Source organism: Chelonoidis abingdonii, chromosome 2 (genome assembly GCF_003597395.2).
Source record: "Chelonoidis abingdonii isolate Lonesome George chromosome 2, CheloAbing_2.0, whole genome shotgun sequence".
In the NCBI taxonomy this organism is placed as follows: domain Eukaryota; kingdom Metazoa; phylum Chordata; order Testudines; family Testudinidae; genus Chelonoidis; species Chelonoidis abingdonii.
The window spans coordinates 203,833,785-203,848,597 of record NC_133770.1 but is presented as its reverse complement, the minus strand read 5'-3'; the positions used below and the strand labels follow the sequence as shown (position 1 = coordinate 203,848,597).

Sequence of the window (14,813 nt, the reverse complement as noted above, 5' to 3'; positions counted from 1 at the left end):
AGCAGACTGGAGTAGGGATAGGGGCATAGCCAGTGGATCAGCAATTATGCAGAACACAGTGACATCTGTGCTACTGCAGACCTGAGGTTTTAGCTGTGGACATGGCACCACAGTTCTGCTGCTGCTCCATATCCTCTACAGGGCCACTGTTTGATCTATTTTTCCATCCACTGAGTAGTATGAAGAATTGATTTACAAAACCCATTTATTCAGGCTTTGTGCAGGGGTCAGGATTAAGCCCAGAGGGAAGGAAGTGACATTTTACTATTCCAGACTATTTGCTTTAAGGCTATCACAACGTGGGTGAACTTTAGTTCATTTGTGAAGGATAGATCTGTGGAATGGAAAAAAGTCCCCTGGAAATTTTTCTCACTTAAATAGTCTTGAGGCCCTTTTGAAAATCTCAGTCCTGGTTTTTAAATCACTTCCTCATAACATACCTATTTACATTTTACAGTGTGTACCTGATGGGACTGTTGGCATTGTCCGGATCTCTGGCAGTTATAACACCAACAAAGGAGCCATTTGTGGCCCCTTCAGCGATTTCCATCATATAGTTTTGTGAGGTGAAAACTGGAGGCTCATCAGCATCTTCCACACTGATCTTGATAATTGTTGTGTCTTCAAAGGGCCCTTCTTTCATAAAATGGTCATCCATTTGCCTGTTAATAGCTTTTACTCTAACACTGTATCTCCTTTTGCTCTCAAAATCCACTGTCTGTAGACAAACAAAGTTGGAAGTGGAATATTTCTTTTATTTTTTTTTAGAATTTGAAAATTAATAAACATTAGTGACTGATGTAAGATTAAAGACAAGAAATAGTTGTACACTTCTATTGGGAATGTTTTAAAAGTAGTTACACACACATATATACACATTGCAATAACAGTTTAATTATTAATCTGTGTCTTACTTTAGTTTGCTTTCACTATTAAGGATTGATTTCCTTGGTTTGCTCTGATGTTATGATTTAATAGTATTATAATGGATACCTTACTTTACTTTGTCACATGTTTAATGTAGGTTATTCACTTAATGCCTTTATTTCACATGTAGAGTTAACACTATAGAATACAGCATATAAATTTTCATGTAGAATAAAGGGAATTAATAAACTTTCAGATGTTCAAACTGAGTTTATTACAATTTAGTCTTCAGAAAAAATAGCTCTGCCTCCCCTTTAAAAAAAACAAATGAAAATAACTCACTGACCACATTGTCTGTCATACCATTTGTTTAGTAAGGATTAGTAATACAAACTACAACAGGAAATATTAGAGAAAGAGCTTCCTTTCCTTGTAACTGTTCCAAACGGGCAAAAGACAGCAACATCAAATTCTTTAGTCTCCCATACTTCACTGAAGTGCTGAATTGTCTGAGTAAATACCGTGTGCTCTCTAGCTCCATCACAGAGTATTTTTTGGCTTTCCATACCATGAGAACATAGGTAACCAACTGAATGAACTTACTTTTTGTCTTTTCCCTCCCCTGCAAGGTTTAAAATGAAGCCTTGTCATCAGTTCAGTTCTAGTAGCTAACTCTTTTTCTCCCTATGTGATGCTAAAAAAAGTCCCATATACAACTGAAGCTTCCTGAGTGTGTTTCACTAAAGAAATCACAACACTTTTCACTAATACACAGAAGTACCTTCCATCTCAAGATCATAACATTCTTTACTAACAGTGTGTTATGCCTCAGAACACTCTGCTCCTATTATTCATCCTATTTTACAAGTGAGGAAACAAGGCACAGATTGGCTAAGACATTTTCCCACAATCACATAAAGTGACAAGTGCAAAGCTGGGAATAAAACCCAGATATCCTGACCCCGATTGCTTGAGCCACAAACCAAAAATATCAATTTACTTCCTAAGCTAGTGAGGTTGCTTTTTTCCCCAACACCATTGCAGATCCTTTTTTTCACTCAGATTATTAGTGCTTAAAGAAGCCAGATAGAAAAAAAACATGGAAACAGCAACATGAAGTGTTGTTGTTTTAGTAGCAGTTATTATTATTATTTTATTATTTTAAAACATTAATGATATGTTTCATTTTAGTGTTTTTTTTAATGTCTCACCTCTTTTAATAGAACAATTCCTTCTTGGGTCTCATTGTTAGTAATGATGTCAAAAACAAGTGATTCCTCTCCTTCGATGACATAATTCATGGCTGCATTCTCCCCTATGTCACTGTCCTCTGCCATGATTTTGCCTATGGTAGAGCCCACTGGTGCTGCCTCAGAGATATTCATGTAGTAGAACTCTTAAAGAAACAGCCAAGTACCATCAAATTAAACATTGTCAACTTTGTCAATGATCTATAACAGTTGAAAGCAGTGGTGTGGAACCTGTGGCTTGGGGAATAGTAGCTGCCTTTGAAACACTCACCTGAGGCAATGGCGGGTGACTATTTAAGAAAAAAATGTTTGCCTGAATATAAATTGAAAATATGTTTCCTGAGCTGGGTAATGTGAGTATCAAAGGGAAGTGTTTGAACCAACCTCATTCCTGTGAGGAGGCACTAGGGGGGAGCACCTCCATAACTGCATCACAACTGCTCCCCTGCTGCCTGAGACACAGCTCTCAGGTGAGCTAGGAGCCCTCTGAGTAGATACTGTCATATTCCTGCTACAGCTGCTGAGCAGTGACCCTATTGGTAGCCTGCTACTTTGCAGGAGTAGAGGTAGGGTATCAGGATAAGGCCCTGGTGCCACACCTGCTCAATATTCCTGACACCCTAATGAGCCAGCTAGGCTGCCTAATGGACTGCCCTGCCCTGGTCATCTGAGGAAGCCAGTAGGCCAGTTCTTAAGCTCAGGAGCTGCAGTAGCTCGCTGGTTGCTCAATGGCAGGGGTGGCTCTATGGTTTTTGCCGCCCCAAGCACGGCAGTCAGGTGGCCTTTGATGGCACACCTGCGGGCGGCCAGGCAGTTACCCAGATTCGGTGGCATTTCTGTGGGTGATCTGCCAGTCCTGTGCCTTTGGGACAGGGACCAGCAGATCTCCCACAGAAACGCCACCGAAGGCTGCCTGACTGCCACCCTCAGAGCAACCGGCATGGCACTCCCCACTTGCAGCCCCAGGCACGCGCTTGCTGCACTGGTGCCTGGAGTTGTCCCTGCTCAATGCCCACACCCTCTGTGCCTCCACTGGACCGCCCGCACATACGCTGCCGAAAGCCACCTGACTGCTGTGCTTGGGGCAGCAAAAAACATAGAGCCGCCCCGCTTGTCTCCTGATAATCTGGTTCCAACCCTCGGCTGTGATTCCTGACTGCAACTGTGTCTCAACCTTGGTCTCTGGCATTCAGACTCTGATTCCACTTCTGAACTTCAGCCCTGCTTCTTAGTTCTGTCTCTGTCTCAATCCCTGTCTCTGGCATTTGGACACCGACCACAAAGCCAGACTGCCTACAACTCATTCTCCTGACAGTATGAGCAGCCTGAAACTAAAACAGAGGGAAACTGGGCTGACAAGGGGTCCAGACCACTGGGTAGTATGGATCCCTCCCCAGCCAATCTTTCCCTGCCAGAGATAGGGGTTCCCTTACAGGCCCTGGAGGCCCAAGTTGCTAACCTGCAGGCCAACGTCACTGTCCTGCAGGCACAGAATGTAGCACTGCACAGGTAGGCAATGCCACCCCTGACTCTGCCTCCCACTTGGTGTGAGCCAAAGATTCTCCTGCCTGATAAGTTTAATGGTGATCGGGGCGTGATTCAGGGGATTCTCAGTCTATGCTGGCTCCTCTTTCTACTGTGCCTGCAGTCATTCCCCACTGATCAATTCAGGATGCTGTTAATTCTCAGTTTGCTGACTAGGGAGGCTCTGACATGCATGTCCCCACTCCTAAAGAAAGCAAGCCCAGTCCTGGGCCAGCTTGAAAACTTCATTCAAATCATAGATGTGGATTCTCAGTGACCCTGATCATAAGTGCATAGCCGAGACCACCCTTGGAGCATTGCACCAAGACCTTGGCCTGTGCTGCGGAGTTCTCCTGTTTGGTAGCAGACACTGACTGGAATGAGACTTCACAGCACTATCATTTCCACTTCAATCTGAATGATGACATCAAGAAGAGCTGGCACAAGTGGACTCTCCACAGACTCTGGCTGCCTTGATTGACGTAAGGATAAAGACTGTCAGCTATCTGATGGAACACTTCCAAGAAAGGTCAGCTTCCTGACTCCTGCCAGTCCTGCCATCTCTGGCTCACCAACCTTCAGCACCTTCCCCACAGCCCATCCCACACAACTCAACGCAGAGAAAAAGCAGCTTTGGGCATTGGGACTATGCCTATACTATCAAAGACCAGGAAACTTTGTGTCAGGCTGCCCTGCTAAGGTCCAATTGGCACCCTGGTCAGGGAATGCCAAACCCCAGCCACTGACAGCAGGGTCTAGGTTAGGGTGTTGCTATCATAAGCCTTTCTCCCAAATCTGGACCTTAGCGTCCAAAATCTGGGTGCGTAGCATGAACCTCCAAGCTTAATTACCAGCTTGGATCTGATCTCACTGCCACCAGCCAGGAATTTCCAGGGCCTGACTCCCTCTCTGGTCTCTCAAAACCTTTTCTGGGGAACCCAAGACTCAGAAGCCCTGAGTCACACCAAAAGGGAAAACAACCTCCTCCCCTTGTCTCCTTTTTATCTCATCCCCAGCTCCCCTTCCCTGGGTTATTCTGGGCGATACTGTACTTAAACTCCTTGAATGCAAAACAGAGAGGGCAATTTACCTTCCCCCCTCTTCCTCCCCTCTTTCGAGGTTATGCATTCAACCTATCAAGCTAACCAAAGAGATTTCCCCCTATCTCTCTTAGCTTAACCAGAGAAAAACCTCAAACAGGTTTTAAAAAGAAAGCTTTATATAAAAGAAGAAAAAGACATAAAAATATCTTCTGTATTCAAGGTGACAATTATACAGAGTCAATTGCTTAAAAGAAAAATATGAATAAACAGCCTTATTCAAAAAGAGATACAATTTAAACATTCCAGCACACACACATGTAAATACAAAACAAACCATATAAAAGCCTATTGTTTTGCTACCTTTGTACTTACAACTGGGAAACTGAAGATGAGAAGCTTAGAGATAGAAAAAGATCCCCTTTCATAGCTGAGAGCCAGACAAAGACAAAGAAGCAAAAAAATTCCCTCCCCTGAGCTTTGAAAAATCCGGTTTCCTGATTGGTCCTCTGGTCAGTTGTTTGGGTCCCTTTGTTAACCCTTTACAGGTAAAAGAAACATTAACCCTTAGCTATCTATTTATGACAGTACCTCTCTGCCTCTCACGGGTACCCAACATTAGTATATGTCTGCTGATATCTTGGCAATGAGCAGACAGGTCCCAACATATCTCTAGCTTCCTCTACAAGTCTGACACCTCTCCATCTCCGAGGTCCACCTGGAGTCACTTGTGGATTTGAGTGTCTCAGGTAACTTCATGGATTAGGACTTTGCATGAATACACCAGATTCCCACCCAACGCAAGGACACCGTGGAGTTGGCTGAGTCTACTGATGGCTTGCTTCTTTCATCAGGCCTGGTTACCCACTACTGAATCACCTCCATACCCTGGATCTGTTCTGGACATTTCACAGAAACCAGGACTGGGGGTACCTAGAAGATGCCCTTAATGAGAGAGGTACTGTTAGAGTAAGTCTCTATAGCCGCAGCTGCACCTGCTCAGCAATCCTGACACTCTAAAAAGCCAGTTGGGCTGCCTGATGGACTGCCTTGCCTGATTTGTTGAGGAAGCCAACAGGCCAGTTCTTTAGCTCAGCAGCAGCAGCAACTCACTGGCTTCTCAACACTCACACCCTCTCTCCCTCCCAGTGCTTGTCTCTCACCAAGCCTTGCTCCTCCATAGCTCCAGTCCAGATCCTTCACTGCAGCAAGCCTTGATCCCCTCCTGTCCTCCTCTTGTTTCAGAACCAATCCTGCTCCTGCATTCCCTTAGTCCTAGTAAGCCAGTTCTGACCTTTGGCTCTGCTTCCTGGGCCTGGCATTCAGACTCTGGCCACTAGGCCTGACTCTTACTCCAACCACTAGGCCTAACTGCCTACAGCTTAGTCTACTGGCAAAGAGAAGAGAGGAGAGAGATCATTAAGGTTCTACACTACCTGTTTCCTTACTAGATTGTGAGATCCATAGGGATGACAGCATAGCAGCTCAGTTGCCTATGCCTGAGCATAGGGAAATAGAAGATTGATTGAGGCTCTGCGGCTTTTTTAAACTATTGGATGAAATCTTAGCTTAGTTGAAATCAATGGCAAAGCTCACATTAACTTCAGTGGGACTAGGAATTCATCTGTTAAATTTAATTCTACTGCTGAATAGTTGGACCCAACTGGTTTACAGCATTTGTATGGTATGCACTTGCAACATTATTATTATTTATGGTAGGTTTCTGAATAAAAAGTATCTAAAACTGAATGATTTCCCACCACTTCATTCTGAAATCACCTTTGTTTTCCACACTTTTATAATTAATCTTTATTTCAGATTAGTGACCACAGGGTGCAGAAAACCAGTGGTGTGAAACCTCCTCTCTAGATATGCACACTCTGGGAAGACTGCCATTAAAATATAGATTTCTATGTTAAACCAACATAGTGTGATTATTTCTCCTGAATGCAGCTGCATGTTAGATAGCAGTGGCATTGCATGGCTTCCCTACTAGTTCAGTTTGTATTTATCGTTTAATTAGTCAGTCCTGAAGAGAGAATTTTTATGCTTAGAGAAACATAATTTTACAGTTGTCAATATATTAACAGTAATGAAGAAAAAATATGCTCTAAACCCCAAGAGAAAAAAATACTTTTTTTTGTATTTAACTTCCCTAAAGTGGGTATCTTGTTTTCTCAAAACCATAACAAAACATAGCACTGGCTTAAGCTCTCTAGTCCAGAATTTGTATTTGTGTGTGTGTGTGTGTGTGTGTGTGTGTGTGTGTGTGTGTGTGTGTGTGTGTGTGTGTGTGTGTGTGTGTGTGTGTGTGTGTGTGTGTGTGTGTAAGTTATTGGTTTATCTATCTTTTCTTTGGTACAAAAGGCAAAATGTAGAACTGATCTCAATGCGTATACCACTGAACTCACTGACATTGCACCAGTACTAAATTTTCCTCACAGTTTCATGTGTAATAATAAAACTTCTTGCCATTTACTCACTTTGTTGAAATATAGGTTTGTTGTCATTGATGTCAGAGAGGTTGATGGTTACAGTTGCTGTTCCTGAAAATCCACCCATTTGCCCAACCATATCTTTGGCTTGGATAATGACAAAGTATTGCTCCTTAGTTTCTCTGTCCATTTGGGAAGAAATTCTAATGACTCCTGGAAGATACAGTTAGCTAAGCATTTTATTTACAATATCTGACCAGACATTAAGAGTACAAAAAGAAGCATCAGATTCAGCACCACTAAGAGATTTCACAATTCATAACATCTATAGGCTGAGCTTATTCTTCCATTCCCACACTCCCATCAATGTGACACTCTCCCATTGTCATTTATTGCAGGGATTCCCTGCACCCTCCATTCTTTCCCTCATGCCATGGGCTCGTGTGACTCCTTCCCACCATGCCAGAGTCTCCTATAACCTCATGCCAGGGCTCTATATGCATCCTCATTCCTCCATGCTAGGGATTCTGTGTGCCCATTTGCCCTTTCCCCACACAATGTCCCCCCATCCTCTGTTCATGTCATGTTAAATTTTATGGGAAGGATTGACAGAAATGGGATATTGTTATGCTCAAAGGCATTAATTGGTGCTATTAACCAGTTATTTAATCATTATACAGTTGCATAGGTACTTGAAGCTGGGTTAAATGGAGTAAAGGGGGCTACACATGTCCCCATGATCCCCCAAATCAATAGGGTTCTGCTAATTGATTCCTAGAATATTCACTGAAGTTTTGGAATTGATCAGATACTGTTTTGAAAAGTTGTTTTGTTACACACAAATTGACAGACAGACAAACAGGCAAATGTCATCAAGTTTTAAGTGTATGGACACAACCAATAATATACACAATGATTAGTTCATAGCACATGTGACTTTGTGCTGAAAGTTAGCACTTCTTGTTTTATATGTTCCTGGGTATCCCACTGTCTCACTTTCACCTTTAGCAAGTCCTTTAACTTTCTGTGCTTCAGCTTACTCATCTCTGAAATGAGAATAATAATATTCCCTACTTCAGAGAAGTATTGAGGCATAAATAAATTATGTTGATTAAATTTTGTTTGAGGTGTTAAGCATAAAATCTTATAGACTTGAGAGTATTATTATTATATGTCCTGGAATTTAATGTTTGCATTGTGACTATTATTTGAACCAGTTTTATATATGTCTTAAAAATAGGGAGTATCTGAAATGTCTCACAGGCTGAAATTTTCTTAGATTTATGCAAAATTTATTCCGTTTTATTTAATGAAGTGACTATGGGCACCATCAAAAAACAACTGAAGTAAATATGACTCATTCTATTGACTTAAATGATCTCCAAATTGGGCCCTAAGGGCTTGATCCTTCACTAATCGAGTCAAAGGGAGTTTTTCCATTGACTTGAGTGGGATCAGGATCAAGCCCTAAATCAAGAGACATTCAGATACTACAGTTGTGGGTGCTAGATAGGTAGGTAGATTGTTTGATCTGAGGACATTATACTTGTGCTGTCTTGAGAAAATAAGATTACAATCTATTGTAATTTTTACCTGACACACAGATATTTTAGGAGAGTTCATGAATGAAGTTCAGGTTATAGGAAGATCTAACAATACCTGTCTTTGGCTCCACAGAGAAGTAGGGCTGTCCTTGCAAAATACTATAAAGAAGTCGGGCACTATTGCCATACGCAGGATCATCTCCATCTGTAGCTGTAACCTGTATCACCGAAGTACCTGAAAAGAAAAGAAGTGAAATAAGAAATTTCTTATATATATTTGTTTAAAATGAAATGACTGTTTGCCATATAAATAACATATAAAACTTTCTCTTGGCATATCTATAGCTTTTAACTAGTGTCAGATTCTCTCTTCTTGTCTCATTTTTGTCTACATCTTTTTTTTTTTTACCCATTTCATTTAATATAAATCAATTCATACTGTATGAATATATTCAGTACTCGCCAAGTACCAGCCAGTGTCAAACGTCTCATTCTTGAGCAAGCTCATATCGAAGCTAGCAAAAGGCCACCTAAATGCTCATCTAACTAAAGCTAACGTTCTAAACCCTGCATAATCTGGATTCAGGCAAGGACTTGGAACTGAAATTACCTTAATGGCACTGATGGTTGGTCTTCTGCTGTCAATGGATAGAGGACAGACATCCATTCTCATGCTCCTGGACCTCTTTGCATCGTTCAACATTATTGACCACAAGATTCTGCTGTCTTACCTGAGAGAGGTGGCAAGGGTTCAGGAAAATGAACTAAGATGGTTTGAGTCCTTCCTGGAGGGATGCACCTAATGAGTAATGATGGGAAACTGGACGTCCACCACTAGACTTGTTACTTGTGCAGTCCCAGAAGGATCGATTCTTTCTCTGGTTATTTTCAGGATTTACACACAACCACCAGGTCAGGGGTCTCAATTTACCTTAGAGCCAGTGCCAATCCTTCCAGCAGGCCAATAATGTCACTGAAGATGGTGTTCAGAAAATAAAATGTTTATATTATATTTTTTTTATTTCAAATTTCTTAGAAATAATAAAACGGCCATATAACTTTATACAATTCTTTGCCTGCCAGAGAGTTTTTAGTGTTTACCAGGTACCTGGCAAACTTCAGTTCTGTCAATTTGTTGATTTTTGGCTGCAGTTAAAACCTTCCAGACTGCAGCAAGATGTGCATCAGAGAGTTGTGTTCGATATTTTGACTTATTTATATTCATTATGGAAAAAAGTGATGCTGCCTTCATAGCTGACTCTGCCAGGCAACTAATGATGCTGTCTCCATGGCTGAGTCTGCCCGGAAACTAGTGATGGTATCTCTTTCCTTCTTCCCCAACCAATGGGAGCTGGGGAAGGGACGGGGGGTGCCTACCGCAGACATTGCCGGCAGCGTGGCTGCATAAATCTCTCCTCCACGGGCCACAGTGAGGAGGTTTTTGGGCCACAGATGGCCCACGGGCCAGGACTTTGAGACCCTTGCGCTAAGTGAACTGGTCAGATCAAAACTTAAATGACAGCAATGTGCTGATGATACACAGCTGTACCTATCCTTCAACAAATATGACCACATCACAACCACCACCAAAAAGACCCAGTGCTTGGAAGAGATCACTTCTTTGATGAGGAAAAGCTGCCTGAAGCTGAGGTGGATCAAGACAGAGGTGATGCTGGTGGGCAGATGACAGGATTTCGAAGAGTTTGCAATCACAGTGCACCCACAATTGGTCAATTCAGTCCGTAGTCAATTCAGTCTGTAAAGGAGAACTTACATGTTCCTTTCTGAAGTTGAGCTCTTACATATCAGCATCTTCAAATAAGATTTTCTACCATCTCCATCTGGCTTGCAAACTCCATTCCATCTTGCTGCATGAAGACCTGGCCTTTGCCACCTCTCTGCTGGATTACAGCAATGCACTATAACTAGTCGTGAATCCTTCAGCACTTAGGAAACTCCAGACAGTTCAGAATGTTGTAGCAGATCTCAGCAACACAGGCTGCTACAAAAACATCAAACCCACCTTCCACTTTCTATAGGCTTCCCACATAATTTAAAAACAAGTTAAAGGTCTCAGTCCTTATCTTCAAAGCACTCCATAGCCTGGGCCCAAAGTGTCTTAAAAAAAAAAATCTGTAGCTCCGGGACAAAGACTGTGGTTGACATCTATGTTCCTGTGGCTCAGTTGAACTCTCAACATTAAGAGTAAATCTTGTCTGTGCAGAAGACAACATCTTCTCCAGAGATTGTCTAAGGCGATGGAATTAACTCCCCAAGAAAGTAGGGACCATTACAAACCTCATCACTTTTTTTGCTCCAAGTACAAGGCTCATTTCTTTGATCTTGCCTTCTCCTGAGAGAACTACATAGCAGCAGTATGTGTATATAAGGCACACACTGCCAAAACAAGACACTCCACTGCACATATTTCTCTCATTTTGAAAACAAACCTGTGATAGATATGTAGTCATGCTGATTAATGCACTACTGGAAGGTGCTCAGGTACTATGGTGATGAGTGTGGTGTAAAAACCTCAGAAGTCGGTTCATTTACAAGTTAACCCCCCCAAGATGGATAAGTAAAAATGGAAAAAATTTTATAACTCATTCATGAGCCAACCGTATAATTCAGAGGCCAGCAAACTTTGACTCCTGGGCCATCAGGATAAGCCGCTGGTGGTCCAAGATGGTTTGTTTACCTCGAATATCCACAGGCATGGAGGTAAACCTAAGTAAACAAAATGTCCTTGCACACCAGCTGCTTACCCTGACTGGCTGAGACAGCAACTGGTGGGGAAATTTTTTTGTGAGGAGAAACTGGGAGGCAGGAGAGTAAACCCTGTGACCACCCCCCACATGATCCCACTCCTAGCCCGGGACCCCCACACCCTCCCCATCCCATCCCTTCCCACCTTATCTGGTGAGGGCCAGGGGAGGATGTCTCTGACCTGGCTGGAGCTGCTCCGGCAGGCTGGGCAGCATAGCCACAGTCTGCTCCAGCAGGCCAGACTGGGCAGCGTGGCTGCAGCATGTTCCAGCGGGCTGGGCTGGGAAGAGTGGCCACAGAGTGCTTCAGCGGCCGGGCGGCGCGGTCACAGCCTGCTCTGGGGGGCGGGGCCGAGCGGCACTGTTGCAGCTTGCCCACCCCGGAGCTGTAGCTGCTTTAGAGGCTGGGGGGAGAGCAACGTGGCCAGAAGTGGAGAGACTCTGGCCCTGCCTCTTCTCTTCTGTCTCTGCTGACTGTGCTGCTTCACCTTGCTCCCTCTGTTTGGGGAAGGGGCTGTGTCCCACCTCTCCCCCTTTATCCATTCATAAGCTGACCCCCTTCTCTGGTCTTCCCTTTTTTACTAAAAAAATCTGGCTTATGAACAAGTATATACAGTAACTTAGAATAGAATAGTACACTTATCATAAACAGATAGCTAAGGGTTAATGTTTCTTTTACCTGTAAAGGGTTAACAAAGGGAACCAAACACCTGACCAGAGGACCAATCAGGAAACCAGATTTTTCAAAGTCCAGGGCGAGGAATGTTTTGGGTCTGTGTCTTTTGTCTGGCTCCAGCTATACGAGGGGATCTTTTCTATCTGTAAGCTCTAATCCTTCAGTTCAAAGTTGTAAGTACCAAAGGTTAGAAAAACAATAGGGTGTTCTTCTTTCTCTCCTGTATTTACATGTGTGTAGTTGCCTGCAAGTGTTTAACTTGATAAATCTCTCCATTTGAATAAAGTCTGTTGCTATTCATTATTTTTCTTTAAGCATAGCACAGTGTATTGTCAACTTAATACAGAGAATATTATGTAACTGTTCTCTACTTTTATATAAAGTTTTCTTTTTAAGACTGGTGAGTTTTTTCTCTACTTGAGATAGGCTAAGGAACGAAAAGGGAGGGAATTCTCTTTGTGTATAGATACTCGAGAGGTGAAGCTCTGCGAAGCCACACGGGAATTTGTGGGAAGGGGAAGAGAGATGAATCATTTCTGATTCCAATAATATTTGGTGGTCCTTGTGCAAAGAAGACGAAGAGACATGGCTTCCTTGGTACTTGTATTAAAGAGGCTGAACATCGTACACCTCTTCAGGATTAGCCAGAAGGCCCACGTCTCCGAGCGTGGGAGAGAGAGGGGAAAGGAAGTGGGTTATTCCCTTTGTTGTTAGACTCAAGAGCATCTGAGCCTTGGGGGTTCCCCAGGGAAGGTTTTGGGGAGACCAGAATGAGCCAAAACACTGGAATTTTTGGATGGTGGCAGCGAGATCAGAGCTAAGCTGGTAATTAAGCTTAGAGGGGTTCATGCAGGCACCAAGATTTCTGGACGCTAAGGTCCAGATTTGGGAATGCTTATGATAACACTGTACCTGACTTCTAACCATTTCATGTACCCAGCTATGTCATCCTATTGTGCAGAGGTTGGTAGAGTGTATGTTCCAAAAATAGACTCAATAGAAGGCTTAATATTTCTTCTTTTCTTCTGCCTCTCCACTAGTTCCATTCTCCTTTTCAATTTGTATTAAAAAAAAAAGATTAACTTGTGACTTTCCAGTGGAATTTTTATCTCTATATTGGCAAATACTGTATATTGTCCTCAGTTTTTCTAATTTCTGATATGTGAATGCACTACTTTCAGATTTATTTTCAACTGAATATGTTTTAAGATGTTTTATTAAAGTGCTCCATATAAAAAACAAACCAAAACAAAAGACAAATATTGTATGACTGTCTAATTTAAAACCTACAGAGGACCTGATAGAAATAAACTGTTAACAAGCAAAGCAGCCAGGAAACAGAACAAGACTCTGATAGCATTTTATAACCTTGAGGCCTTTAATGAGCCTTTCCGACTGCAAAAGAGATAGCAAAATCAATCTGCAGAACATGATTTCACCTCTAGTTGGGAGTCAGTCATGTCCAAGATCCAAAATTGACAACATCCCCATGGGCCATCCATGAGGATATTCTTGCAAAGAAATATTCCTCTGCATCATCATTTTATAATAAAATGATTATTTTTATCTTATTTCTTACCTGACTTCTATATAAGAATACAAATAGCTACCTTTCTTGAGGAAAAACAAGACCCAGAGCCACTTTCCATGACTTTCTGACATATGATCACATTATAACATCTTATCATAAGCCAGTCTCTTCTGTTGCATGTTTTCTCTGATAATTAAGTCAGCAACACCCTGAAGGTTTGGGGTCACTAGTGTAAAATACAGTATCTTCTCAAAATATCTTGATCCGAGTTGAGGCCACTCTCTGGATACTAAAATACTCTTTTAGAAACTTCTCAGACTAAAGACTCAGTAGTCTGGTTAGTCTGGAGTGAAATGCTGTTCCTTTGCTGCTGACTTCAGAAGCAGTTCTATGTCTAGAGCAAGTATAAAATTCCACCCTCAGAACATGCCTATAATATCAGTCCCAGAGTGAAACTAATGAGGTGGAGAGAAGAAAGAGGTACCCCCAACACACGCACCCACTCGTGGCCTTTAGGTGTATATGTGACACTTTTTTGAGCATATTATGTAGAATCCACTCTACCTATAGGCAGACTAAGCAGCTGCCTAGGGCTGCAAATTTTGGGGGCCTCTGATGGGCAGAAATGGTGTAAGTGGTAGTGGTGATGGCAGAGTATGAAGATGGTGGTAGTGGTGATGGCAGAGTATGAAGGGGGTGGCTGGGGCTCTGAGCAGTCAGAAATGGCCCTCTACTGTACTAGTGGGGAAATGCTCCTGCCTCTTTCCCAGAGGCTCCAATGAGCAGGAAGCATCCCCCAAATAGGCTGTGCCTGATGGGGAACCACTCTTGCCCCACCCGCAGCAAATAAGATCATGAGTACTACCAAGAGCAGCCCCGAGCTGTTCAGCACCTTTGTCTGAGGCTGGGGCTTTGGCTACCAGGGCAGTGACTCACCCGGCTCTATGCTGGTGCCAGCCTGCACCTACTGCTCCGCACCCAGTCTCTGTGGATCTTGCTGCCCCAGCTGCTGCTACCACCACTCTGGGCTCATGCTACTGCTGCAAGTAGGCCAGCTAGGGGAGGGGGGCTAAGGGTGTGGAGTATGGGAAGACAGGCAGGGGGCCCCATTGTGGTTGAATCGATCAGCTCTGGGGGAGCAATGGCTCGATGTGGAGTGTGTCCCTGGCCCCAGGGGATGG

General features: G+C 43.0%; 1 protein-coding gene across 3 annotated transcripts in view; it reads right to left on the bottom strand.

Moving 5' to 3' along the window:
- CDH19 (cadherin 19) overlaps window positions 1-14,813 on the bottom strand; it is a 199,816-nt gene that overhangs the window by 29,049 nt on the left and 155,954 nt on the right. For 2 of the 3 annotated variants that reach the window (XM_032787279.2, XM_032787280.2), the window contains 4 exons: window positions 8,776-8,895; window positions 7,165-7,329; window positions 2,079-2,263; window positions 465-718 (listed from right to left, as the gene is read on the bottom strand). In XM_032787279.2, coding sequence (XP_032643170.1) covers window positions 465-718; window positions 2,079-2,263; window positions 7,165-7,329; window positions 8,776-8,895 — 724 coding nt within the window. The remainder of the gene's footprint in view (window positions 1-464; window positions 719-2,078; window positions 2,264-7,164; window positions 7,330-8,775; window positions 8,896-14,813) is intronic. The other variant, XM_032787283.2, reaches the window with a different exon arrangement.